Raw genomic sequence first — 24522 nt, forward strand, 5'->3', positions numbered from 1 at the left:
TAAAAAAACATTTGTTTTAAGGTCAAATGACACATTTTGTTCAACCACAAAATGAAACGTTTCCTTTAGATTTCCAGTGTTTTTTCTGTTTTCATCTTTTTATAAAAAATAAAACAATAGAATGAAAGGAAAATTCAAAAACGTCCAGTCCTTTTGACCCCCCAAAATCAAATCATTTCAACTTTGGGGGATTTGTTTGTTTGGTTTTCAACATGAACAGTTCAGTGAAACTGATGTGAATTCACAAAACATTTTGGTGCTGCTGACTCTGCCTTTTTGGTTGAAAAAAGTTTCGGCTGTAAAATTTCCCTCGGGGCTTGTCGGCACGTACAGTGCAACAGCGGCGCAGCGGCCTCGGTAGTGTTTAGGCCACGTCTACACTACCACTTATGTCGGCAAAACTTACTTTGGTCACTATGCTTCTCCTGCCGACACAGCTACCGCCGCTCGTTGGGGGTGGTTTAATTATGCCGACAGGAGAGCTCTCTCCTGCCGGCATAGGGAGGCTGTGCCATTGTAAGGTCTCTAGTGTGGACAGAGCTTTAGTGAAGACACTCCTATGCCCATAGGAGAGTTTCTCCCGTTCCTGTAGTTAACCTACCTCCCCAAGAGGCAGTAGCTGTATTGACGGGAGAAGCTCTCCCATCAACATAGTGCTGGCTACATGGGGAGTTAAGTCAGTGTAAGTACGTTGCTCTGGGCGGATTTTTCACACCCGAGTGCCGTAGTTATTTCTATATCGATCTTTAGTGTAGACATGACCTGAGCTCTAGTCTCAGGAAGGGTTCACCTACACCACCGCAAACTGTGGCTGCTAGCTGCTTTGCTTGTCTACCGGAGGGGTTTGCTCTGGTGTAGCTCTGGCTGGCAACTCACGGCTGAAGTCCCCACTAGGACGAGGCCTTAGATCTGGGAGGACTTCCTGACGCTCTTATAAACGAATGGCTGTTCTCTTAAAGCCGCAGATGGACCATGTAGGTTACTAGGTCGACTGCGTAGGAGACTGAGCTGCTATTTGCAGGTGGCTGTTTGGTGGCATGTATGAAAAGAGTTGGCTGGGCCTCCGCGGCAAGTGCCCACATCACAAAACGTTCACAGCTAGCACCCTGGGAGAGAGGTTAAATGCTGTACGGGACTAACCTACCCTTGCGGATTTGTCTGCACCACAACTGCTAATGCTGTTGGGTCACACATCAGCTAAGAACTACACATTGTAGTGCAGACAGAGCCCTGGAAGCAGTGCTTCCAGCTCAGGTTGGAGGTGCATTGGAGGAAGAGTTCACACACAGTTACTACCTTTGCTGGTACCTGAGTTCTGAAAAAAGGGATGATTTCAATGTATAGGGCTATCAATCTGGCACTTTTCACCTGCAGTAAATTCACACACCGAGAAAGAGAGAGAGAGAGATAAACTGCTGCCATAAGCATGCAGTGAAAGAGTTAATAATCTTCTGATGTAACAGAAACAAAGCAGAAGCAGAGGGGGGAAATACCCATTATCAAGGGGCTACCCATCTTCTCCCATTTCATTAAAAATAAACATTTTCCCATTGATTCCACTCTCATTGCCAATAAAATCTACTACTCTCAGGTGACAGAGAATGTCATCCTATAATAATGTGCTTTGCATTGTTTTTAATATAAAATGCTAAGTGAATACTGGAGACATCAAAGCATCAAGGGTGTGTGATACTATGCCCATAAACTCAATGGGAGTAGGATCACACTTTGTAAGACAAAGTAAGAGACATTCTGTCCCAGAGAGTATAAAAGGTCTAATTGGGGTGTGGGCAAGGACAGAATTATGATTTTTTTTCCTCCAGAGTTTCAGCTTTCATTAGGAAAAAAAAAACCTTCCATAAGTGACCCAAGTATAACTGATATAGCAACCTCTTCTTGAGTTTGAAGCGTGGCTGAAACAATAGTGCTCAGCCCCCCTCATTTGAAAGTGGGATAACTCAGATACAACGATACTTTAAATGTCAACATTGTTAAATATTTTGCTGCTTATCATGTAAGAAGCGAAAGGCAGTATCATATTGCTTGAACCTTTCTTATTCCCATGAGATCAAATCCGGAAGTTCTTAGCTAAAAGTCTACAGCAATTACAGCTGATCAGGAAATGATTATTTTTTCCCATGAAAATTTTTGACAAACACATACTTTTTGTCTAAATTTTTATTCAAAACAATTCCATTTTTTAAAATCACAAAACTGTAAGCCAAACATTTTCAGGTTTTCAGCAACCAAAAAACCAAAATGTTTCATTTTCAAATCAACATTTTCTGGTTTCCTCCCCCTCCCCCAATGAAAACCCCAATATTGTTGATAAAAACATCTATTTTTTCACAAAAAAAATCTCTTTTGTCAAAAAGCCACTTTCTGTCAAAAAAATGTTTTGGAGAGAAAAATTTCAGCCCATGCTAATTGCAAGGTGTAATGGTGTAAACATATAACAGTCTGGAAAATGGTGATTGTACTCCTGGGCCCTCTCTTCCATTGACTCTCTGGTCTATTTAGATTGTAAGCACTTTGAGGCAGGGACTGACACTCCGTGCGTACAGCACCAAGCACAAGGGGACCCTGCTCTAGGGAAGAGGCCTGTAGGTGCAATCATAATTCTGGCCTTAACACTGTAAGTATAACTAATCCGAAAGGGATAAACACAAAGGCACTTCCACTGCATCCAACTTTGGGAAATTAATCCAGTCAAAAGCCTTTACATTACATATTTTTAATTGTGATTTTTTTCCCTTCTGTGTATACTTTTATGCTCTTCTGATTTTTTCTCTTTGACTCCAGTTCCCCTGCTCTAATCACTAGGCCATGCCAAATCCCTTGTAAAGGCATGCTCCTTTTGCACATGCACACACGCCATTTTTGTGCTCACCTTGTAGGTGCAAATGAGGCACAGATGCCTGAAACTGTGACTCCAGGTGAGCAAAGGCTGGGGAGGCAGGATTAGCCTCTCCCAAAGCTGAGGAAGGAAATGAGCACAAGAAAAGACTAGGGTAAAAGAGCGGAAAGCCAGAGGGGTTCCTAAAACAATGGGCAAGGGGGAATTTTTGGCTCTTTAGGAACTAATGGGAACTCAGGACTCTGTGAAGATAGTCTCCTGCCAACAAGTGGGATAAAGGAAGCAGGAAAGTTTTACATAAGGGAGAATTAATGGGACTAAAAGAACCCTGCCCAATGACTCAGGGCATGTCTACACTACAAAAATCAGTTGACTTAAGGTAAGTTAACATACAGCCACCGCAGCAATTACAGTGGTGGTTCACATCCACGCTGTGCTCCTGCTGTCAGCAGTGCATGTCCTCACCAGAGCACATCCACTGGCTTAAATGTGTGGGGCACTGACAGCAGAAGCCCCACTGCCAGGGACTGACAGCCCCAGGGCTGGGGGCTCCAGCTGTGGTGGGAGCTCCCCTAGCTAGCGGGGTTCTACCTGTGAGCCCTGCGTAGGGCTGGCAGCCAACAGACGATGTAAGCAATGCAGTGTGTAGAGGGACACTGCATTGCCCTAACATCGACCTTAGTACTACGCCTCTCGTGGAGGTGGCGTTATTAGGTCAGTGTAGTGGGCAACTTACATCAGCAGGCGCACCATTGTACTGTAGACGCTTACAGAGTTAGGGTGACGTAAGCTGCCTTACGGTGACCTAACTGTAGCGTAGACCAGGCCTCAGGATCTGTTTCAGCTGCTCCCAGAAATCCAATCCAGATTGCTCTCTTCCTCCTTCCCAATGAAGAGGCATTGCCAGTCTGACCCCAGGGCAGGTTTCACTAGGTCCTTAACACTAAGGCTATGGCTACACTATGAGGCTGTTTGCGACAGAGCCATGCCGTTAAAAGCCGCGCAGCGTAGCTGCTGTTTGTCGGCAGGAGAGAGCTCTCCTGCAGACAAAAAACTTCCACCCCCCACGAGTGGCAGCAGCTTTGTCAGCAGGAGAGCTGTTCGCACCAGCGCTTTTTGTCAGTAAAACTTTTGTCATTCAGGGAGGGCGGGGGGGGGGGGGGTAACACCCCTGAACGACAAAAGTTTTGCCAATGAAGTGCCAGATCCTTAGTCTTGGTCTACTCTTGAAAGTTATGTCAGCACAGGGGCGTGAAAAGCTACACCCCTGGCCTGTGGAGCAATGCCAGCATAACCCTGAGTAGACACAGCTAGGTCAACAGAAGCATGCTTCATCATTTGGGACAATCGCATTCTTACCCTGATGGAAACCCCTGATGGAAATGCCAGTATAGTCTCCGTAATGTAGGCACGTGCCGGGGTTCAGGGCCACAGGCTTCCAGCTCAGAGAGAGCTGAGGCACACTCAAGGCCGTTGGTGCTGCCATTTAAGGTCATGGCCTCGGAGAGCCATAGGACCTGACTGAAAGGCCTTGTCTGCAGTCCATCCCATGCTGTAGGCATTATAAAGCTACAGCCCACGAACTGCACAGTTCAGCCCTGCTTGCAGAGTCAACCAATACAGCTGTGAGGTTACTGTCCAGACTTCAATGTCTAGCAATATTACAACCCTCCCTCTGGTCGACATTATGTCAGGCCACAGAAAAACTGCAGGGCTGAGCTTAAAGCCAGTCAAGTGACTGCCTAGAACCGCTGAGCTTTGGAGAAGTCAGGGGGCTCCCATTGACGTCAATGGGCTTGGGGTCAGACGTCTGGGGGACAGTGGGTTGTGAGTTGCTGAGGTTAATGCAGGGCCCCTAAAAGCAACTCACATCATGGCCCAGTTCCCGTCGGCCACCTGTTTTCCAGCCCTGATACTAAAGTGGGAGGCAATTCCCAGCCTCATTCCCCCCGCCAATTCATCCACCCTGCAGCTTGGAACCCCACAGCTCACACAGTCAGGCCCGGAGAGTCGCTTGACTTTTAAGATATGTACCGGTCAAGTTCATTACCCTTAGTCTTCCCCAGTGCTGTGGAGGGGGTCTCTGGCCGGGGCATGGGCATAAAGTCAGCCCAAAGAGATGCACGCTGCCTGAGAAACTCTGCTAGCAATTCAGTAATTGGCACCAGGTGAGTAGGCTCCGCTTCCTCGGGGTCCAGGAGGCAGGTAGACGTCCGGCAGGGAGGCTCGCAGAAGCTGTGCGGTTTCTTGGCCTTCCCCTGTGAAGATGAAGGTCAGGTCACACAGGCTGGATGCCAGCAGACCACGTGCCCAGAGATGCGCTAGCATGCTCAGAACATTAGCTCCTGGTCTCAGGAGCATGCCCAAGAGGCTGCCTTTACTAGACACCATCCCCTAACATCACAGTGGGTATTGATTGATTCCCAGACAAGTTAAGAGGTTTACAATGTGTTTGGTAAATCCATGGGGCTGGGCTTTTCTGTTACCTGGTAAGGACTTGAGTATTTAATTGCTCTGATTAGTCAATAGGCCAAATTCATCCTTGGCGCAAATGCACTGACTTCAGTGGGACTGCACCAAGGATCAGGCTGGCCCCGCTGTTTGTACGGCCCGGTGGAAATGAAAAGAATGGTGTAAGTGCAATGTACAATCAGTGAAGCATGAGTAACTATTTTTGTGTATTGATTATAAGGACCGGTTCCCTTCTGTAGAGTCAGCCTGGAGCTGGGAACTGGCCACACTCCTGAAGGGGTAGCAGTTCCCTGAGGCAACAGCCAGCCAGCCAGCCACAGAGGGCTGCTAACCTGCATGACTGAAAGGCTAGTGGGCAGGTGTCTCTGCAACCTCCCTGCCTGGGAGCTGCCGGGTAAGAAAGAAGACCGCTCCCATCCACCGCCCTACTGGCTTTGTCCCCAGGTGCCCCTTTGTGCCAGCTAGGGGCCGGCCCATAGGGCAGACATAATGCCCAGGGCTTGGTCCTCTGTGCCTGGTGCATGGTCAACTCTGCCAGCTTGGGGCAAATTCCAGGGCAGAGTGGAGGTGAAGCAGGGCAGGCCAGGGGTCGGTAAGAAGTTTGAGCGGGTGTGGCGGGGGCAGACCAGCTCCCTGGCAGTGTTGTACTCTCACAAAGTCACACAGAGGCCCTTGAAGCAGTCCTAGCCTGTGCCGTGGGGCCGTGCTGGCCCCAACAGACACTGAATAGGCAAGGCATGAGCTGCCTCTCCTCTCTGGGTTAGCACCTTTGCCAGCCCAGGGGTGAACCTGTCTCTTAACTCAGAGCAATCGCTAGGGGCCGATCCAGCCCTTGGTCATGTTACAAAGTGCAGGCTACTGAATGGCATTGACCGTTTCATTTCCAGTGTGATGTACACACACAACTGGGCCACTCTGATCTTCACTACAGTCTCACCAATTCAGTGCATTGCACCTGGGGTGAGTTAGGCCTATTAACTAATCAGATTAATTCAGAGGCTTTAATAGGTGCAGTCCTTTTGGTTTCAATGGGAATTACCTCCACTTACCCCAGGAGTGACTCTGGCCCCTGAGCTCCCATTTCCCAGCCCAAAATCAGGAAAGGCCCCATGATGGCGCAAGGCCTAATAAGCAGGAGTGAGTTATAAACCGTGTCTTCACAGACAGGCTTTCTTGCTGAGGAATTATATTGTTTTTGCCATGCCTGCAGCAGCGAAGGTGAGAAAATGTGTTATGCCTTCTTCCCCTTTGATACCGACTTAATTGTCAGAAGAGGAACAAGGCTCTTTAATGATTAAACATTGCAATTAAATATTAAACAGCCAACTTCTTCTTCTGACATTAAGGCAGCAGCTGACCTAGATGAGAGTTGCTTTCAGCTTATGACACTGGGTCCCTCTTGTTCCCCGGGCTATAAACCAGGCCAGGTTTCAGACAGCAGCTGCTAAGCACCCAGTGCCTTTTAAAGTGCCGTGTGACTCCATCCAAGCCAACGGTGTTGCCCTGATGTAACTGGTAGAGTGATTCTTAAAAGATTTTAAACCTCTCACCTTTCCCTGATTCTTAAATGAACTGCATGTGGTATCAGTGAGCACTGGGACACAACTTTGGCACATACAAGAGTGAGCTCTGGACCCCCTGGGGCGTTTATCAACCACAACACATGGGTCTGCAATCAGCTGTTATTACCTCATAACACAGGGTAAGTATTTTGTCAGATTAAGTGCATATTTGGGAATTTGTATCTCTTTGCTGCTCCCTCATTAGACCCACATTTACTCCTGCTGTTGTATTCATTTGAGACCCCCTTGAAAGGATTAGACCTGCCTAGCAGGTAAAGAGCCAGGAAGAGGTTAATTTGTAAGGATTGCCATCTGAGGCCATGTCTGTACTAGGAATGCTTACCTCTCTCCACTGCAAGACAGTTGGAGGCAACATCTGTTCCTATCCAAACCAGTCCAGCCCAACCCCTGCCCCCACACAGAGAAGTACTCACATACATAAACAACTCATACATTTTAAAGCAAGGTCAACATAGCTACTTTGGTGCGGGGTCTTTAAAAACCACACCCCTGACCAGCATAGCTCTGATGACCTAACTCCCAGTGTAGCCACAGCTATATCCATGGAAGAATGTTTTCACCAACGTAGCTACCAGTGTTCAGGCACAAGGTGTTCCTACATGGAAAAACCGCTTCCATCAGGGACGGCTGCATCCACACGACAGGGTTATGCTGGCATAGCTATGGCAACATGGCTATGTCGGTGTAGACTCTGTAGAGTACACATCCCCTGACACAGAAACAAGCACGTACACACTCACACACATCCGCTTCCAAATGTTGTGCACACTCCTTCAGAGGCTGTTTTATAGAGAACTGCAGTCTGTAGACATTCACTTATATAATAATAATAACCATCATCATTATAAATGTATCACAGTCTTGAGCGGAACGACACTGCCCACATGAACCAGTATGTACATGGTCCAAACAACATTAATACACATTTCTTTAGCATACAAGATAAGTTACCTGCAGCCAGCCGTGAAAAGATGACCTACAAATGCTTAATGCGCTTCTGGAAGATGCTCAGATACTACAGTGCTAAGGGTGGTATAAGAACCTATATATAATAGAATAGCAAGGTAATTTCTTAAAAATTGGATATTCCCTCTTTATGAGGAATAAGAATGATTGAGCAGATTTTTGTTGATGGGTGGGGATTTTTAAAGTATTATTTTCTATTTTGTTTTACCTTTAAAATATCAGGAATATCAAAAATCTGGTGCCCCCTGGTTTTTCCTGGAGATCTCACATTAATAGTGGGAGATTTCTCAAACCTTAATTAAAGGAGTGCTGTTAATGTTTTCACAAAGACTTTCTTTCTTCCAAGTGTTTATTAGGTGTTTGGCTTAATGTTAATATTAACAAAAGTAAGCAAACAAAGAATTTTAAACAATCTGCCTCCCCCCTGCACAGTTGTTTGACCTTAATCAATAGCTTTCTATTTCTCTATAGGGTTTCAGGGTAAATAAGATCTGAACTGCTAATGTAAAATGCAGGAGATTTTTTAACAAAGGTTCCAGGCCTTCTTCATTCAGCAGAAAAATGTAAAATTGGGGCACCCAGCTGTAATGTCGTCGTCCCCCACCACTGCGTGGGACACCTTTTTAAATAACCTAATTCAAAGGGCCACTGCACAAGGCCAAAACTCCAGCTCAATCACAGTAATGAAGAAAAGGACCTAGGGGCAGCCTTTCAGCAGCACTCAGGACCTGATTTACAAGTGCTCAGCTTCCACCATACAGACCAGATATTCCAGAAGGGCTCAGCACCCTGAGGTTGCTACAATGCTACTTATGAGCAAATATTCAAAAAAGCTCACAGCACCCTATCTGCTAAAAACCTGGCCCCGTTGAGGGTGCTGAGCACGTCTCAAAATTCCAGCTGGGCCCACTCCCTTTCCTTTCTGCTAAACCTCAGGGTGCTTCTCACATGCAGCAGAGCAGACCTAGGGGATCTGCCATTTTACTGGCCACATCCCTTCCCCATGCTGCACGGGCGCCAACTCCTCCATCAGAGGAGAGGATGTTGGTCTGACTCTGCCCATTCTAACTCACAAGGCATGGGGAAGGATGTTTTAATCCCCCCCCCCCAACACACACATACACACAAAGATCTGTCACTCTGGAAAGCAGCTAGTGATGGTTGCTGTCAGCAGGAGGATGCTGAGCTAGATGGACTGCGGGGCTGCTGCAGGCTGGCGTTATCCATGTTCCTATGTCTATAGGGATCAGTCTTGGGCTGACCAGTCTAGATTGGACCAAGCAATGCTTAAACTGTTGACGAAAGCCATTATCCCAAGTGCAGAGTAAGCCCCACTAGGGGTTAAACCCCCAACCCTGACAGCTTGCTGCCCTGCTGCTAGCTGTTGAAATAAAGTAGAATACTTGTGTCTGTCTGTGCTGCAATCCCCTGCTGTACTTGATAACATGTGTCCCCCTTATTCTCCAGTGGGCTGGTGTTGAACTCACTCATGGTGCCAGTGTTAGAATGAGGCTGTGCGGTTAAAATGGGAGGGCGGGGGTGTTGTTGAACTCCACTCACCCTGCACACACCAGCGGGACAACCAATTGAGCACCAGTTCCAGAGGGGCTGAGAGGGAGCCAGCTGAAAATCCTAGTGCAGACACAGCCCTGGCTGTCATGGCTTAAGGGCTTGGTTTTCTTGGCCCTGGCTGGTTTGTATTGCCCTGGGAGTTTAGCTTTGTATCCAGGTATCCCTGCCCTTTCTGGTTTTTAAATAGGAATTTACACATACTGTATAACATAAAATGCCTCTGGCTGCTTCTTATTGAAAATGGATGCTGGAAAAATCAGCTCTGAGGGGCAGACAAAACAATGAGGGTGATGGGGGGACGTGACAGGAAACCGCTACTCTGAGCGCATGGTGGCTCTTCCCTTCTGGGAGAGAGAACGCCCGACACCACTCTTCAAAGCAAGAGAAACCTTCCCTACCAAAGCAGCTTTTCCCACCTCTATTCAGTATTGCTGAGAGTTTGATCATTTTGAAGAGGGGAACAAGCATGCTTCTGAAATCAGCCTCTCCTGCCTGCTGCTGCCACCCCTGTAGCAACAAGTCTGTGCCCAAGAGCCAGCCCTCCCCAAAGTCAACTCTTCTCTGGCCCTAGATTCTGACACCCATAGGTGCTGTAGGTGCTTCAGCACTCCCTGGCTTGAAGTGGTTTCCATTATATACAGGGTTTACCGTTTGGTTCAATGGCTCTCAGCACCCCCTACTCTATAAATTGTTCCACCTTGCCTGCTGACACCCCTGTATGAGATAGTCCATGATCGAGGACCAGGCTTCCCTCAAACCAGCTCCTTTCTGTGCCCCAGAATAAGGGACCACCAGGGAATAAATAAGTAGATAAACCAAAGTGTTACCTGCCAAAAGGAGACAGTCAAGCAGGCAGAGCTGTCCAGTCACGCAGCACTGGAGGAAGCCAAGTGTGCTAACTAGTACCAGTTGCATAAGGGTGTTATTTACCTCTCTGTGTTTTTGTTTTGGTGAGTTAGTCTGAAGGTCAAAGGAATATTCTCAAGGAGTGGCCTATGCCAGGAAGTAAATTATTACCCTGCCATTGCTCTGCGGGGACAAAGAGGTCCCGGAGAGCCACGCGGGGGGAGGGGAGGGGGTGTGTGAGGACAAATCTCCTGCTGAAGAATTAGAGGGCAGCTCATCACAGAGGAAAGAAGTGAAAAAGGTCTGAACAAAGTGCTTTGTTTTCTGAAGGCAGGTCACATGCTGGGCACAAGCTGAGGTAATTAGGCATGTGGCACCTGCTAAACGCTGGTCTCAGAGTAGCAGCCGTGTTAGTCTGTATTCGAAAAAAAGAAAAGGAGGACTTGTGGCACCTTAGAGACTAACCAATTTATTTGAGCTGTAGCTCACGAAAGCTCATGCTCAAATAAATTGGTTAGTCTCTAAGGTGCCACAAGTCCTCCTTTTCTTTCTGCTAAACGCTGGCAGCAAGAGCGGCAGGGGAATGTCAGAAGTCCTGAATCCGGACACAATCCATCTGCTAACAGCTGGAACATGGAAGTGGGATGATATCAGTGAAGGTCCCCATCAAATGCTGGATTCTCCTTTTCTCATGGCTCCCTAATAGCCTTGCGATTTATAGCCCCCTACAAGCCTCCTGCAGCCCTGTATGGAATCGTCACAGGTGTATGAAGAACCATGAAAAAGTGAGGATTTGGTGTAGTTTCTATGGAGATAAAGATACTCCTGAATGGGAGCATAAAAGGCTTTCCCACCAGAAAAGTTGGTGTCTCCAGCTCCTGGCTGTATGTTACAATTACAGCTTGGCAGGAAATGACTTTCCCATGTCGGGAATATTTTGGAGATGTCAAAAAAAAGTTCCCATCTTGAATTGGGACAAAAATTGACATCACAGAAATTGTTGCAAAAATTCCATCCAGGTCAATCAAAACATTTTGCTTTGATCATGTTCAATACATTTTGTTTTGTTTTTGAAGTTGTTCCTTAAAAAACAAAACAAAACTAACATTTCAAAACAAAAAGTGGCTTCAACTAGAAAAAGTCCCCAAAACTTTTCTGCTTGAACATGTCAAAACAGGACTTTTCAACAACTTTGAAACTTTTTTCTCAAAAGTTAGACAAGTCAGGAGACTCATCAAAACCCATTTCGCAAACAGCTTAGGTTTAGATTAATCTGCTTTTTTTCAGAAAAAAAAAACGGTTAATCAAAAAACTCCCGACCAACTCTCGTTATAATCTGCTACAAGGACACAGTACTTTTTGGGGGCAGTATACAGCAGGGAGCCAACCAATTGAGGGACACCGGTTACAGCTGGGGAAGGCTGGACTTTGCAGCTAGTCCTAACTCTCTAATGCACTGAATCAAGGTGCTGGATCCCAGCACCCCGAACTCTGGGGCAGCTTAAGCCCCTCTCAGAGATGGACTGTACATGCTTTGTTCTACAAGGCTTGGAATCGGTCAGACTTGGCTGTATCCCCTGCTGCCACAGATTACTGGGGAATACGAACTCTCCTCTGGTAAGAAAGCCGGATGCCAGAAGTTTTGTCTTCACAGAGCGAATCAGTGGTTGCCTTGGCCCTTAGGACACTGTTTAACCTTGCACAGATATTTCTGTCTGCGCCTCTTGAACATGGCAGCAGATGCTGGTATGCAAAGGAGATCTTATCATATCAGACAGCTCAGCAGTTGCTTAAAGATCTCTCATGCCCCACGCCTGTGCTGGGGGCATTAAGGGGCTGGTATGAATCATGGTATTGTGGCTTTGCAGGCAGAGTGGAATTTTCCACAGCCATGTGTCGACGCCCTGCCCCACCCTTCCTTCACAGCAGCTGAGGCACGACAAGAACTCTGGCCTGAAGGGGAAACACCCCCAGCTGGATGTTGGCGGTGAAGTTGTAGCCGTATCAGTCCTGGGATATTAGAGACAAGCAGACTCACAGGGTCAAACGGAGAAGGAGCCGCAGAGCTCACTGATGGGAGATGGGGGCTCCTCGGCAGCAGTGGGGTTTACAGTCTCTCCACCCAGACCTGCCTCTCCTTGGCCCTTTGGCAGTTGTGCCAACTACGGCATTCATGGCACCTCTGAGATTTTTGAGCTCATCCTGCTGGTCCAAGAAATCCCTCCCCAAACAATCCCAAGCCAAAAGCCTGAGGTGAGGCAAGGTAGGCTGAGAGCCTGCCCAGAAGCAAGAGCAACCAGGGGGCAGAGGGGTTGTGTAGCATTGCTTCCCCTCTGGCTCTGCTGCTGAGGAGACAGAGCCCTGAGCTACCAGCCCCTCTGGCTGTGCTACTGGAGGGGCAGGGGGATGGGGTCAGATGGGGAACTTCATTCCTCTCTGCTGCCTTTGTGGCCTGCTCCCTTTCTTGTCCTTGCACCATCTCATGGGCTCCCCTAGGCTTGGAGCACCCTTTCTCTCCTCGGGCATGGATCAGCCACCCCTCCTGTAGTCAAGCCTCCCCTTACCCTACAGGACTTCTGCACAGCCTTCCAGTGGGCATCTGCCCCAGCCAGAAATGGTGAAGAGAGACTCTGCCCCCCGTGGAGACCAATTCTGCTGTATTCCAATGGTGCAAATCCAGAGCGACTCCATGTCATTCAGTGCTATAACCGAGATCAGCCTCTGGCCCTGGACTTCACCTACCATTGTCCTTCATGTGGTATGTGCCTGGTCTTTGCACTCCTGGCCAAATTTTAATTGATGGCTGGGGCTGTGCATTAGTCTGTCTTAATCAGCACCTTGTGCAGTAAGAGGCAGCGTGGGCCAATAGACAGCATACTATGCTGAGAGTCAGGAGACCTGGCTTCTGTTCCTAGCTCTGTTATATGACCTTGGGCAAATCACTTTTCCTCTTTAGCCTTGGTTTCCCTTTCTGCAAAATGGGGATAAAGACACTTACCTTCTTTTGTAGAGCACTTGGAGAGGTCTGACTGAAAAGGGCCAAACGTGGGCTAAGAATTAATAACCAGGCACCAGCTTTGTATAATTCCATCGCTCACATTGATTTATTGTATTTTAAAACACTGACAAAAACACATCACATCTTGATTTGTTTGTTTGTTAATCCTCTGTATACTCAGGACACAAAGTTCCAGAATAGCTGCACCAGCGACGACGAGAGTATTTCGTCATGAAAACACACACACACAAAGGTGCCAATCCCCCAAAAACAAAACCAGAAATTAAATGAGTGCAAAATGAATGAAAGTGCAAAAAAGCTTTGTTGTCAATCACACACCCCTTCCAAAACACAAGCCCCTTTCCCCCCAACCAAATAACAGCAAACCCCACTCCCCAAAATAAAGGGGGGGGGCTGGGTAGAACCAGGCTGCAGCCTTCTACTAGTACCCTTTCCTTGGCACTGCGGGATAAACCGTCAGCCCAAGAAATTATGACAACAGGAAGAAGAAAAGCCAGCCAAGTAATGGCTTCCAAAGGCTCTCTCCTCCTCTTTTTGATTTCCGCCATTGCACTCAAGTCCAAAGGTTCTCCTTGAGTTCTCCTAGCTACCTAACCTCCTGGACAATTTGGATTTATTTTCTTTTTAAAAAGTGCTTGAAGTTGGTGCAGAAATAGCTTGGCTCTCATAGTTCTGGAAAGAAACAAAAGATGGGACACCCCATTTCCCCCCCCCCCGAGTTCTAAGCTAGTCTGTTCCCCCACCCCCAAAGTTTCTGACTTTAGCAAGATGCTGCCCCATTACCTGTGTGTGACTGGGAAGGAATAAATCCCAGCCTGACAGCTGACAGCTGCTCCTCCCAACCTCCTGATCTGCAGAACCACCACCCAACCCACCATCAAGAGACACCGCCACTCTTGGGAACAGACCTGAATTGGACATGGGACCGTGTTGCCTTACAGGGGCCTGATCCAAACCCCACTGAGGTCCATGGTCCCGTTTGCTCCAACCGGCCCTGCCTCAGGCTGTCCATGTGGTGATAGGCCCTCTGCTATCTCCAGGCTAGCCAAGGGAAGAGCGATGGGCTGTCTAGCTGACAGGCTGTCATTAAAGAACCGGGCATCAGACTTTCTGTCTGCCATGGGAATCCGGAAAAGGGGTCTGCTGCTCCCTTCTCCATCCCTTCACATGGAGGCAGGGGGGAGGGGGCGAGAATAAAGGAGGAAAAGGGATGGGAAGGAAATGGGGGAAAGAGACTGAGTGTCCCCAAAATCCTATAGTCAGCCCTGCTGACTTGGAGAGTTCCTCAGGACACTGGGCAGACACTTTCTGGACAGGACCAGAACAGCCCCCCCCTTCCCGGCCCATGTTCTACCAGGCTGCTCCAGAAGCGAGAGTTGCTCCCAGCAACACTTTGTATCTAGTAAAAGTCGTACAAATCCTAGAAGCGTGCGGACTGTGCTCTTCTCCTGTCCCACGGGCCTGGCTGCTGGGCTGGCATGGGGATTATGGGAATGAGAACCAGGGCAGGGGCCAACCCCACCGCCTGGCTGAGCTCACACATAATGCTGGCAGCCTTCCCAGGGCAGCAGAGTGTCACAATCACAGTCAACGTAGCTGTTGTCAGCACCAGACGACAACGGTCACTGGGGGCTATAACGTGAGAGGGGAATTTGCTGCCGTCACAGGGGTGAAGGACTGGCTGATTGTCCTACCTGGCCCCAGCAGATAATTCTGTGCCACCTCTGCCACACCAGGTCCCAGGCCCACCAACTTCCCTCTGCTTCCCTCAGGATGGGCAGGCATAGCCAGAGACTGCAACTCAGAAGTCCATTTGAGACATTTTTAGCTGCTTTAGCCTCCCACAAAAGGAGTGCTGAGAAGACTCCTGGGCCAAGCTCATCCCTAGTGAAACTCTACTGATTCAGAGAGTGCCACCCGTGAGAAATTTGGTCTGTTGGGAGGTTAAGGACTGAGACCCTCAGCGGGGGCTTTAGCTTTTCCTATGCATGGGCCTCAAGGCTCCCGCAGCTGGTGAAGCTTCTAACAAGTTTAAAACAGGGAGGAGATCTTGGCACGAACGCGCCGCAGAGGCCGACAGTGATTTTTAGGAGGCGTTCAAAACAGAGGATAAAGCTCCTCCTTCTCAGCCCTCCCATCGGGGTCAGGGAGAAAGCTGGGCAGGGAATGTTTTGCCCATCCAGTTTTTAAGATTTAAAAAAAAAAAAAATTCCATTCTGCACTGGGACAAAACTGAGAGCTTTCAGAGCTTCTCAAAAAAGAGAGAGAGCCCCCGCCTCCAGAATAGGCCGTAGCCCCATAGCAAGGGCACTGAGCTGGGCTATCGGAGATCCAGGGTCAAGTCCATGTGTATCCTAGCAATGGAGGTTATAAGGAATTCTGGGGTCTCTCTCTGGTTTTGACCAGAAATTCCATCCTGGACCTCCGGAACCTTCCCGCCAAAAGTTTAATCAGACCTGGTATGTTCCCGCCAAAAGTTTCAATTTTGTTGAGTCAACGTTTTCTGACAAAAAAACATCTAGACGATAATTCCCAACCAGTTCCAATCAGGGAAGGGCTGTCCTTCTGCCCCCACATCCAGCTGCTGCCACATGGCCAGCTGTTCACATCTCAAGAACCACATCCCTCCAGTGAAAAGAGCGTGCCACAAAAAACAGAGTTGGACAAACAGTAGAGGAAATAGCATCAATAGATTTTTCTCGCTCTCTCTCACATACACACACTGCTTTGGGTTTTTGTCTTTTTAAGAAAAAACGTTACAAGCTTTAACAGTACATAGCCCTTGGCCGTCTACAAAATCTGTATTTCTCTCACCCAGACCAATTCAGAAGCTTCATACCTCAAAGGTCAGGAAATAGTCAACCCAAGAGGGGAATGGACTCATGGCTGAGGCAGCAGCTAAGCGAGCGTGACATAAGAACGCTGTCATTAACACAGACACACACACACAGACACACACTCTATCTCACTTCACATTTCCAGTGAGGATCATCTTCTTGGAGAGCTCTGACCCGAGAAAATCCCCCCTGAGAGACCATTCCTACAGGTGGGCATACCAGTCCAGTCCGGTCTGTGTCCCAGGTTACACTGCAAGGATGTAAAAAAGCAGTTCAGGTAAATCTCCTAGAAGCTGTATGAAAGGGTTGGATGGACACAGTTTGGCCGTGGAGCTCTCAGGTGGCTACAGCCTACAGTCTCAGCAGGAATCAGGAAGTTAGTTTCACAGGAGCCCAGAAATCCAGCTGAAAGTCTGTAAGGTGTCAGGTAGCCAGAGAACAGATCACCCAGTGTCTCAGTAATAGAACAGATCACCCAGTGTCTCAGTAATAGAACAGGAGATTTAATCTCATTGGCCATTGAGATTCTAGGGAGACAATCCTGGGTGGACATTTACAGCTCCTGTTCCCTTCAAAATGGGCCCACTTACTGGAACAGCTTCCACAGGAACCAATCACTCGATCTTTTGTTGTAGCTTCAAATGCAGAGCACAACTCAGGCATCTGACACTCCGTTCGAGTGCCAAACCCAGAGTGCCCCTCTGGCATTCAGCCAGCACAATGACTGTTTAGCTCACCTTTAGCTAAAAGACAAATGTAGTCACTTAGCAGGTTGAGATGGAGGTGATGAGAACAGGAGACTTCTTCCTTTCTTTCTCTGCAGTAGATGCTTCCTATAAAGACACTGACTGAGCCTTGTACGGGGATATAACGAGCTAATCAGGATACTTGCTTGAGTTCAGGATGAAGTTTGGAAATATGTCAGGGGAAGTTGATATGGAGAGTCCCAAAACTGAAGCCATGTTTGTATCCCAAGGTCGCTCCTCATCTTCCTCTCCTCCCAACCAACAACAGCCCAGGAGAAGAGGTCCTCTTTGGATGTGGAGGCCGGTTTGGCACCATTTGCTGAGGATCAGGCTGCATCTATGGAAGAATTGGGTCCAGAGCCCACAACTCCTCTCCTCCCATTTCGCTTCTCCCCGCAGATGAACATATGGCAGCATTTGAACAGATGGAAGAAAATGAAAGGGAAGGAAAGAGAACTTGCGAAACATACCCAAACGCTTACAAAAAAACCCCATAAATTGTGTAAAAATCTCTCATGAATAGCAAGCAGCAAACATTGGAATGGCAGGTCAAATGTGACCCCAAAGAGTCAATAATAAAAAGAGTCAAAATGCTGCATTTCCATGGGAAGCCTAGCATGAATTTGACCCATATGTACATGAAAGTGGACTTCATATGCCATGTTGCTATGAGACATGTTGCTGGTGCATATGGTAGGAGCTCTCATCCCTGTCTTCAATGACTGGGGAGAGGGGAGGGAAGCAAAGGAAAAGGTCGATTCCTTTAAGGAATTGCGGATCTTGGGAATGCAAATGTTTCTAACCTGACAGAGCGTGGTTTGGGGACTGTGGTCCCCCTGTCCAGCCTACACCTCTTCTGATTGGTCCTTCAGGAAGTTTTTACGTGGCTGGAGTAAAGGCAATTGGTCGCACGCCATCACACACCCTGCACTGACCTTTTCTTAGCCAATCCCAAGAGACTGTCTCGTTAATAACCAGCAGGTGATTGTCTTTTGAAAAAGCAGTTCGCAAGTCTTATCCTAGGGAGATGTGTGTCAAGTAGCTAAGGACAAAAATTTGGCCCACCTTGAATTTCTTACAGTTCGATGGCAAAGGGCTGCTAAGATCTGAAAATAAAAACCCCACCATTGAGACAGAAAGGAAAAGGCCATTCTACCTCTGCAGAGGATGTCTGTGCTGCAGAGCAGCCACCTATCCAGCAGAGTGGGTACAACTTAACTGACTAGCCTTATTCCCAGAGCTGTGCTGACGTGGCTGGTATATTTATACTTAGGCTGTAAGCTCTTTGGGGCAGGGACCATTGTTGCGTTCTGTGTTTGTACAGCCCCCTAGCGCAGTGGGGTCCTGGTCCATGACTTGGGCTCCTAGCTGCTACTGCAACACAAATAATAAATAGTAATAAAACACTGACTCCCCCAGCAGCAAAGAGATCTGCAGCATAAATAGCACTATGGACTCGTTCCCCATGAGAAACAGAAGGAAATGGAAGAAAATTAAAGTTGGCCTCATGGCAAAGGTGAACCAGGGCAGGGGCAAAGCAAAGTTACTGCCCAGCTTCAAAGGGAGAGTCACAAAAACTGGAGAGAAAACAAATGGAATGTTATCAAAAGCTACTTGAGAATGTCCCGTTGAAAGAGCATTAAATACCCACCCCCAACGCAGTGAAATATGCTGGGAAAATTCTCTTCAATTGCTAAGAAAAGGGAAAATGAGTCATTCCTCTAAAACGAGCATGTGTGTGCTCACGTATGTGAGAGAAGGGGTGTGTGCAGGCAGCTTATTTCTTATGAGATCACCAAAATTTCTGATCTTGGTTTCTTGAGCAGCACCACCATCCCTCAGCCCCCACACCTTCTCTCCGGTACCTCATCGGTCCTGAAACACACACACACATCATCCTATGGAACAGGGTCAGTCAGAAGCACTTGAAGGGCAGGGGGGTCATCCCATCTCAAATCCGCATTCTGTCCTTTTAAAAGCATCAGTGGGAGAGAGCACTGGTCAGCAGTACCCCGACTGGAGCTCCCCCGCCAGGCCGGAGGAGAAGTGTAACAGGGCAGGGGAAGAGAAAGACAGAAAGAGATGGGTTTGGTGCAAGGACAGAGAAGGTGACTCAGAGAGAGAAGGAGCGTGCAGGATTTTACAACTGCTGCAGTGGGGAAGGTCTCTGCTCCAGTGAGCCAGACAGACAACTTGGCAGCTGCAGTGCTGAGGGCAGTCCCAGGCTGTGGGGCATGGTCACTTTAAGGTGTCGTCGGCATTTTTGAACATGAGGATGGCGTTGTAGATCTTGAGTGCTGGGCCCAGTTTGACGCTCATAATCTTGACGATGTCGGCCTGTGTCAGCAGAAGGAACGCCTCCCCGTCAATCATCTGCAGGAGAGATGTGGGTGGGTCCAGCATGTACACCATGCTCACGGGAAATCTGGATTCCAGAGCTGCCCATCCCCACTCCCATCCCTCAGGGCTGTGTGCTCAAACAAGAAGCATGCCCTTCAAAGCCCTTCATGCCCTTCAAAGGTGGCTCTTGGGATGGACTAGCTAGGGATGTTACAAGCACGGGACATATGATCCTGCCTCTTCTCAGTGAAAAGCCCAGCCTCCTCCCCAGCCACATCACACTAGGAGGCTGGTAAGTGGCAATGGAAAATGGTGCCACAGAAGGTAAAAATGCAGCTATCTACTAGACAGGGTGGGGTGCTTCTAGCAACCGAAGCATCCAGAGTCAACCGGCCCCAGCAGCTCTGCACAAGTGTCTGAGTAATTCTCTCTGCCAACGAGTCTGGGTCAGACGTGCTCCGTGTGTGGGTCAAAATCTTTGCAACCACTGGAGCTGCAAACACAGCCTGGGATGTGGGACTCCAGCTGGGCACGTAATCCCCAGTAACAGAGATCCAGCAACAGGAACTGAGGGAGGGGGTGGTGGACCTGGGACTAAGCAGACCCATCGGCCTTTTGGGAGAAGGCTGCAGCACTGCCTACAGAGCAGCTCTGCTTCTGCTCCCCCACAGACCCCTTGGAGCTCTCCTACCCCAAGACCCCATTCACAGGGGACTAGACTTGCCCCATACGTGGAGTGTCACCAGATCTATCTATTGACTATATCTGAATAGATCCATGAGGTGCCTTATGTGCACGATAGTCAGACAGACGTCTGAGGTCACTATCAGTGGGTTCTGCTGTAATCGGCCGCTGGTGCTATCCCAAACAAATGCTCTCAAGGACTGTTGCTTTAACAGCAACAGGGCAGAGTCCCAAAGGCTGGTGGCAGGAAACCATGTAGGCAGCCTGTTCTCCCACCCCCCTCCAACTGCAAATGGGCTTCCTTTGTTCCCCTCACCGACGCACTGAGCCCCATTCCCCTTACCTCATCTTTGAAGAGTTTGGCTTGGTCCTCGCAACCTGTTAGCGTCTGAACAAAGCTAAAGACCTTCGGAAGAGACAAGGAGGGAAACACAGAACCAGGGAATTAGCCTGCCTGAAATTCCACCAGCAGAGCTCCCTTTTCAGGGTCTAAGAGGACATGCCACAGAGCTAGGAGTCTCCAGAATTCTGCATGCCCTGCTCCAGCCAAGATCTGCTGCTTTCTGTATAACCCATGGGTCGAACGGGATGCAAAGAACCTTTTATTCTAGCATACTTGAGTGGAGATGCCTGCTGTCCACAGAAAGGCAACACATGACAGCAGGTACCTCACAAATACACTCACGAAACAATGAGCCCTGGAGCATTTGGGGCCAAGGCCTTAGATCTCTGACAACAGAGCGCAATGCGAGGCAGCATGGCGAGAGTGTCCGAGAGTGGCTGGGTGGAGGAGTACGGCAGTGTTTATCAAAAGCAGCAGGCGTTAATAAGGAGCTCAGATAGAACTGTGTATAGGAAGGGGTTGGGATTGACTCTTGGCTCTTTCTCTGCTGATTTGAGGTTTATGTTTCGACTTTAAGTTGTCACTTACCAAAAAGAAAAAGAAAAAAAGAAAAAAACAAACTGATTTATTGGAAAATGTGTAATAAAATAAATAAGTAAATAGCTGGCTGCTGGCCATGTCCTTGCACAGCCTCAAGCGACAGGTTCTAGCCAAGCTGAAAACTGCTCATCACATGAGAAGAGCGGTACCTCTCAATCAGACCAGTGGCTGGGATGAGTGGGGGCAGCGAGACTGAGTCTGTAAGATGAGTGGTTCACAGGGAGCAGAGAGCTGGGAGGAATCGGAGGCTGCGGAACCTGTACAACTCCCACTGGCAACCCTCCCTGATTCCCTCCCGGGGGAAAAGGACACCCTCGCCGTCTCCTAACCCTGACACGAACCACAGCGCGTGAGCATGCCAGGGAGGGCCTGTGCACACAATGAGCCATGTGCACTGGGGGATCTGCACATCTGCCTTTGGAAATCTGACCCTATATTTCTTTCATGTTGTTCTACATTTTTCTCTGCTTTATCAGCCCTCCCTGAAACCCCCTCACCTCATCAATGGTCCACTTGGCCACAGTAGCTGCTGTGATGCCAGCCACCCCTGGCAGGAGTTTGCAGTGTTGCTCCCAACAGAGGGACAGGGAGCGGTCAGGGTGAGCAGATAAGGCCGACATGAAGAGGGACTGGTGCATATTGTCCGAGGAAATAGCTGGCAAAGAAATTCAAAATGTTACACAAGGTGGAGGGCCAAGGAAATCCAGCCTCATCCTGAAGGTCCTACAATGCCTGAAAGAAGTGCTGAGGAGGCATTGGGGCTGAAGGCAGAAGCTGGAGGGGTTTCAGGTATCAGATAAGAACAGTGTGCTAACTATTGCTAAACAGACGGCATTCTTCTCCGATACAGCAGAACCTCAACCATGTCAGAATAAAGAGATATGATCAAGATTTCTATTGTGATGGTGTCTTTTTTATTAGAGAGACAAAGTGGATCAGATAATATCTTTTATTGGGCCAACTTCTGTTGGTGAAAGAAACAAATTTTTGAGCTTACACAGAGCTCTTCTTCAGGTCTGGGAAAGGTACCCCAAGCCTGAAGAAGAGCTCTGTGTAAGCTCAAAAGCTTGTTTCTTTCACCAACAGAAGTTGGTCCAATAAAAGATATTACCTGACCCACTTTGTCTTTCTAATATCCTGAGACCAGTATGGCTACAGTAGCACTGGAAATCTATCATGACATGATTGAGGTTATGCTGTATCAGAGAGAAAAAACTCTATTTAGCAATAGTTAATGCAGAACAAACTGCGCTTATTCAACTTGATCATGTCCCTCTATTACAAGAGGTACATATATTTTATAAGTACATATGTAAGGACAATTTATATCTCTCTCTCTCTCTCCTTACTTGGGTTACCATTAGTTAAACTGAGAAGAATTTAAAGATCTGATTTACCTTTTGCATTTTACTTACAGTAGATTTGGGCTGTGACACTAGACTGTTTCACTTTCTGTTTATAGCTGGTGTCACTTTCTGCTTTTCCTGCACTAGCCCCTGGCTGTTGTGTTGTAGGTTCCCAGCATGAGGCAGGGGTATGTTTCATTCAAAAAGTTGGTTTCGTGAATTTTTTTTTGTTAATTATGAAAACCCTTCTGTTCAACAGTCCGTTTTGCAAACACCCACCCACCAACTTTCATTTCAAACCAAAGCTGAATTTCATGCCGAACTCTGTCCCTTTAATTTTTTACCAAGGTTGGTCTCTTCCCTCACTAAACGAGTTTACTAAGGACTTTCCTGAGTTCAGTGATCTCATTTGTTTCACTCATTCAGAATTCTGGAGGAGGGCTCTAAGCATGGCCATTGTCAGATCAGCTCTTGCTGTAAAAGCTGCTATTGTCCCCTAGTGGCCACTTAGCAGCTCATTCTGCTCACAGTGATAATGCACAAAGGGATGGCATGGAATTAGCTTGCAGGTTGTGGCATGAAAGATTAAAAAAACATTCCACTACATTTGGATATATTGGTCAGATGCTGAAATATCGGCAAACCCTCTGGTGGTAAGAGGGGGGATTGCAGGGCAGAAAGAGGGAAAGAAAAGAGCTGGACGGGGAATATATTCAAAGATGCCAGTAAGCATTCATGTCAGCCAACTACAGTGAAGGGGCACTGCTACAAGGTGCGGGGTTGCATTTCACAATCAGTATACATGCAGAAGGAGCCACATTCTTCATTGGTAGAAATCAGGGTAGCCCCACTGAAGTCATGGACAGCTATGTCCATTTACATCACCTGCGGACCTGGCCCCACATCCTGATCTTCACTTTGGTCTCTATTTCCAATCCCAGGGCCGTCCAGCCAAGGCACACCAGCCATTCCAAGGCCACCCCCACGGGTTCAGCACAGGATCCTTCCCAGTCTCTCCTGCTGACTTGGAATGAACATACTGCTTGGGCAAGTGCCTGGTTGGCAGCCCTGCAGAGCGAAGCTTTCTGCATCCACAGAACAGGGATAGCAGGAGCAGCCCCAGTGGCAGCGTCTCCAGACTGCTTTGCCAATGTGCCTTGCTCAGCCCCGCCGCCTGGGCTCTAGCCATGAGGGTGGCTCATTCTTTGGCCTCTCAGCTGAGACTGCCAACAGTGCTGGATTTTTTGTTGTTGGTGATGCAACCTGCCCACCAGGAAATGGACCAGTGCTCACCAACTCATTGCACAGAGGCCACCAAAGAGCCTTCAGTGTTGAGGCTTGCTGCTGACCTGGGCCAATCTGGTGATATTGGGGTCAAAATCTTTCTAACCCCTTCCCAAGCCCTGGGGCCACCCTGACCCTCTCCACTCCATGAAAAGACAGCAGCATGGGGAAAAGCTGCTTACTTTGGAAGTCTTCCTGCTGGATCTTCCGATACTTTGGAGGTCGCCCTCTAGAAAGATGAGAGAGGATTTATTTGCAAGCTGTCTGCTTTACCATTTCAGAGGTGCTGTAGGAACCAGCGTGTGTTCATTAACTGAACCACCTGTCGGCACAGCGAGGACAGCACCGTCAAATGACCGACCGCAGTACAAATCCCTTAGCAGGTATCGAACCAAGGACTTCTAAGGCTATGTCTACACTTGTGATTATAACGGTTATATGTGCACTGTTGTGCCATAACCCGCTATTGTCCACATCTGAAGCAGGTTCCTGAAGGACAGTGTAGTGCAGGAAAGCTAACACGAATGGGGAGTCTGGGTGTGTACATGACAGTGCTGTGGCATGGCCCCAGACCTGTTCTACAGCCCAGTGTGCACATGGACAAGGGGTGTGTACCAGGTCCACCAGCCCCATTCCCACCATGGATTGATACCTTTGCTGCTTCACCCTTTCCCAAATCTAAAGATCCCTAACTCCGTTGCCAGCGGTAGTAGCAACCTGCGCTGAGCTCTTAAGATGAGTTCTCCCTCAAATTGTATTAATTAGCACCGGCAACCATGGCTTATGCTCCAAGAGCTGCAATATGGTCTGCAGAGCACACGCGGGTGCTGATCAATGTGTGGTCAGAGTACACCGCCCTCCACGACTTCACCCGGATCAGCAGGAACACACACCTCTACTGGAAGGTTTCACGGAGGCGGCATTCACCAAACTCCATCCCAGTGCCAGGAGCACATGAAGCCCCTCAGGCTCCTGTACTGAAGGGTGAAGGACTCCAACAATTGCTCCAGGAGAGGCCCTAACACAT

At 48.3% G+C, this 24522-nt stretch overlaps 2 protein-coding genes across 2 annotated transcripts in view; both read right to left on the reverse strand.

The window, feature by feature from the left end:
* The window catches only part of SGK2 (serum/glucocorticoid regulated kinase 2), a 35506-nt gene extending 25147 nt beyond the window's left edge, over window positions 1–10359 (reverse strand). The window contains exons 1-2 of the mRNA XM_084645228.1: window positions 10278–10359; window positions 4908–5115 (exon numbers count right to left, since the gene is read on the reverse strand). Of these exons, the coding sequence (XP_084501354.1) occupies window positions 4908–4959 (52 nt within the window). The 5' untranslated portion in view covers window positions 4960–5115; window positions 10278–10359. The remainder of the gene's footprint in view (window positions 1–4907; window positions 5116–10277) is intronic.
* A 3687-nt stretch (window positions 10360–14046) lies between these two features.
* The window catches only part of L3MBTL1 (L3MBTL histone methyl-lysine binding protein 1), a 61282-nt gene continuing 50806 nt past the window's right edge, over window positions 14047–24522 (reverse strand). Inside the window, exons 19-22 of the mRNA XM_084646182.1 lie at window positions 23678–23724; window positions 21363–21520; window positions 20266–20328; window positions 14047–19271 (exon numbers count right to left, since the gene is read on the reverse strand). Coding sequence (XP_084502308.1) covers window positions 19137–19271; window positions 20266–20328; window positions 21363–21520; window positions 23678–23724 — 403 coding nt within the window. The 3' untranslated portion in view covers window positions 14047–19136. The remainder of the gene's footprint in view (window positions 19272–20265; window positions 20329–21362; window positions 21521–23677; window positions 23725–24522) is intronic.

The sequence above is a fragment of the Lepidochelys olivacea genome, assembly GCF_965140295.1.
Source record: "Lepidochelys olivacea isolate rLepOli2 genome assembly, chromosome: 13".
Classification (NCBI taxonomy): Eukaryota; Metazoa; Chordata; order Testudines; family Cheloniidae; genus Lepidochelys; species Lepidochelys olivacea.